Raw genomic sequence first — 4368 nt, 5'->3', positions numbered from 1 at the left:
CATATTTTTTTCAGACGATTTATCAATAAAATGCACACACTGTAATATTATTAAATTATATATATATATATATATATATATATATAATATGTATGTAGTAAGAACAATCTTTACCAAAAAAATATAACGAAGGAAAAAAAAAAAAATTTCTTTCTTTAATTATAATTAGAAAGGGAAGTATATTAAACTAACATTTTTTAATTTCAAAGAATTTTAAGATATATTTTTTAATTCAAACCTGTATATATTATTTTATATATTTATATATATATATATATATATATATTACATTTTTCAGTGCACAAAATGATAAATATTAAAAATAATAAAAAAAAAAAAATAATAAAAGAATAACAAAAACATTTTTATATATTATTATATTTATTATTATTCATTTTTTATTCTTAATGTGATATTTATGTGTGAAAAATTAAATATACAAATTTATTTTTATTTACTTATTTATGAATATTTTTATAAGGGGAATGTTATTGAATATGCTATATATTTTGTATTCTAAAGTAAATGTATATTAAAAATAATAAAAACATACATTTACTTATAGTTCATGTATTATAAATTAGTTTTAATTAAATAATTATTATGAAACAATTTTCTAAGTGGGATAATAAAAAAGATGTTATGTTTCAAGAATTAAAATAAAAATTTTCGAATTCAAGTTATACATAATAGACATTATCTTTGTTATATATATTAATATATTACGTCATATTTTTATATATACATACTAACTAAAAAGGTAGAACAACAAAAAGAAAAAAATTTACTTCATTGTATAATATTATATTAATGAAAAAGTAGGGGGAAAAAAAAAGTCTATATATATAGAAAAATAATAATATATATTTTCATACCTAATAATACTAATTTATTCATGAATTTGTTATTAACCCTTATATAATAATGATATTCTTTTTTATTTTTTATATACACATACAAATTCGTCCAATTTCAACATTTTAGACACAAACAGTGTGTATATCGAAAAAGAAATTTAATAATCACACAGATTATTTTATATGAATATTCGGGAGAAAAAAGAGAAACAATAAAATTTTTTTTTTTTGTTTTTTATCCTTATTTTTTTTTCGCATTTATATTTGAACAAAAGACAAGAATATCCTTTAATTATTCATGTAAAAAATGGCGAATAATATTACAAGTATAAAAATATATCCATATATTTATATATATATATATGCATTATGGTGTTTTTTTTTTTTTTTTTAATATGTAACGTAATTGCTTATTATAACTTTTATTTCATACTCATACATCCAAAATAAAAAATTTCAGAATAAAAAAAAGAAATATAATAATAAATGATAATTTCATTTTTGTCATAAGCAATGCATGTAATTTTCTGACATTATTGTAATGACAGAACAAAAAATTTAATATAAAAAAAAAAAAAAAAGATGATATTTAACTTAATGAGCATTTCTCATAATGAAGTAATATATATCTTAAAAGAAACAAAAAAAATGAAGTCTATAATATTATGTATAAATATGTGTACCTATATATATATATATATATATATATATATATTTGTGTGTATAAAGTACTTTATCATTTTTTATAATTTTACATGATATAGCTATTATAATATATATATATATATATATATATTATTTTTATTCGAGTAGCTCTATGAAGACAGTTACCTATACACATCATCTTTATGTGTATGTCATCTTGATCATTTTAAACAATAGTTTTATTTTAAATATTATGTTTAAATATGACATGCACAAAATAAAAATAAAACATATTCACACTTTAATTAACTAATTTAAAACAATGACTGTTTTTTTTTTTTTTTTTCCTTTTTTCTTTTAATTTTCTTTAATATTGCACTATTATATAGTCATTCAAATATAATGTTCTTTTATTATTTAACAATGTTTCTACAAATAGCTAGCTACATGCTTTATTATTAACATGTTCATATAATATTTTACATTTTAAGCTCAATATATGTACATGAAATGAAAAAAAAAATCTGGATGTTCATATATCACTATTAATTGTTAATAAATATAACTACATAAAAATACAATAGTTTAAAACAAAAAAAAAAAAAAAAAAAAACACACATAAATAGCTCAAATTTATAGTTATATTATTCCTAAGTGTTCATTTTTTTTTTTTTTTTTATTGATTATTCATTAAATAATGAAAATGTCTTTTTTTTTCTTTTTTCATTTTCACACTTTTTTTTAGCTTGCATTGAAAGCTTTGATATCAAATGGGTTATTAACATGTTTTATTTTATTATTATTATTTTTTTTTTATATATATATTTCCTATTTGTTTAATTACTTCTTCGAACATTTATTATTTTTTTTTTTTAATAATATTATATTTCCTTATTTTTATACATTTTATTAAATCATTATATTTCATGATTTTTACACATTGATAAAATAAGAAACATTTTATAAATTTTGTTCTTCAAAAATATAAAAGTTTTACTTTTCAACTGAACATTTCTTTTCGTATATGTGTGTGTATGTACTACTTAAATAGAACAAAATGAATAAATTTACATATTGTATTACCCTCTTGATAGCATTAGTTCTTCCTATAAGATCTATACAACTTCATTCTGTAAATTATGCTCCCTTGAATTATATTGAAAGTAATATTAACTGCATTGTTTTATACATATTAATATATATATACAAATATATATTTACAATATGTAAAAATATATTGAATATGAATGGAACACACACACACATATATATATATATATTTATTTATATTTACATTTATATTTATATTTTTTTTTTTTTCAGTTGGAGACACACTGTCCAATAAAGTTGGTGAATTATGGCATAGCCATTTAAACTCGTTTATAGACATTGTATCTACAAAAGTTGTTAACAAATTGGAAGATGATTTATCAAATGGAAATAATTTGGAAAAATTCATGATTCTTTTAGAGGTAATACGAATGATACTTATGTTATACATATATTAATATTTTACATAGACAGTAGATACATATATTTACTTTAATTGAATTGTATTAATTACTGGTTTTTAATTATTTTATATATATATATATATATATATATATATATATATATTTTTTTTTTTTTTTTTATAGGATGATGCAGACATCTTTGATGCAAGCGCATACGAGGGGAAAAATCTTGCACTTATACAAACTGAATTTATAAGAAAATTAAAGGACAAATTTAAAAATAGTAAATTTGGACAAAAATTAAAGAAACTTGGATCAAAGGCAAAGGAAAAGCTTCTTAGTTTGTATCATAAACATAAAGGAAAACTCAGACATTTCTTTAGCATACTTCTTAAAAGCTTAGTTATTCCAATAGCTGTTCAATTTATACGAAAGAATTTAAACAAATGGAAACAAAGAACATTAGAAGCTACTCAGAAACTTGATCAACAATCAAAGGATATAGCACAACCAATTATAAATAGATTATATAACAGTTTCGAAGAAAAAATTGAAGAATATTCTCAGGAAAATAAAATAAATGTAGATGATGAATTAAATGCTCTTGGACAATTAGATAAGGATAAACAAGATATACAAAAATTAGAAGAGCAAGAAAAAGCCCTATTACAATAATATGGAAACATGTATTATTAACCTTTACGCATAAACATATGTAGAAACCATAAAGAAATGAATACTATACTTTTTAAGGTTTTTTAACACATTTTTTTATTTAAAATATTAGAAGCTTTGATGATTGATGATATTAAAATGATTATAAATAAATAAATATATATATATATATATATATATTATCTGGTTTATTTTTTTAGTGTATTTTTCATATAATTTTTCATTTTCCTTATGCGCAATATTATATATATACATATATATATGTATAAATGTGATGTTTTATATTTGTGATTCTTTCGAACTTGGAAATAAGACAATATATGGAAACATACCAAATACACTATGCATATATATATATATATATATATATATATATAACACATACCTCTTTTTACTTTCATTTGAACATCAATAATAATTTGTTATAAGTCATTTTTTACCACATTTTTTATTATTTATAATATATATATATTAAATATATATTTATATTTATATTTTATATTTTTTTTTTTTTTTTTTCTTTAATCTAATTTGATTTTATATCATAAATATAGTGTTATTTAATACAAAACAATAAAACATTTATACAATAATAGGAGTTATATACAAGTTATCTTCTTTTTCATATGTATATACAAAAAAAAAAAAAAAAAAAAAAAAAAAAAAATAAAAAATTTAAAAAAAAAAAAAAAAAAAAAAAAAAAATTTAAAAAAAACAAAAAAAATAATTAAATTTT

At 17.8% G+C, this 4368-nt stretch overlaps 1 protein-coding gene across 1 annotated transcript; it reads left to right on the top strand.

The window, feature by feature from the left end:
- Nucleotides 1-2559: 2559 nt before the first annotated feature.
- PRSY57_1448300 (gamete egress and sporozoite traversal protein, putative) lies at nt 2560-3631 on the top strand (the record flags this gene model as incomplete). The annotated part of the gene is made up of 3 exons (XM_012910079.2): nt 2560-2665; nt 2826-2974; nt 3140-3631. The coding sequence occupies 3 exons, from the start codon at nt 2560-2562 to the stop codon at nt 3629-3631; spliced, it is 747 nt and encodes a 248-aa protein (XP_012765533.1).
- Nucleotides 3632-4368: the final 737 nt, after the last annotated feature.

The sequence above is a fragment of the Plasmodium reichenowi genome, chromosome 14, assembly GCF_001601855.1.
Source record: "Plasmodium reichenowi strain SY57 chromosome 14, whole genome shotgun sequence".
In the NCBI taxonomy this organism is placed as follows: domain Eukaryota; phylum Apicomplexa; class Aconoidasida; order Haemosporida; family Plasmodiidae; genus Plasmodium; species Plasmodium reichenowi.
Note: the sequence above shows the minus strand (reverse complement) of the source record. Positions and strands in the feature narration are given on the sequence as shown.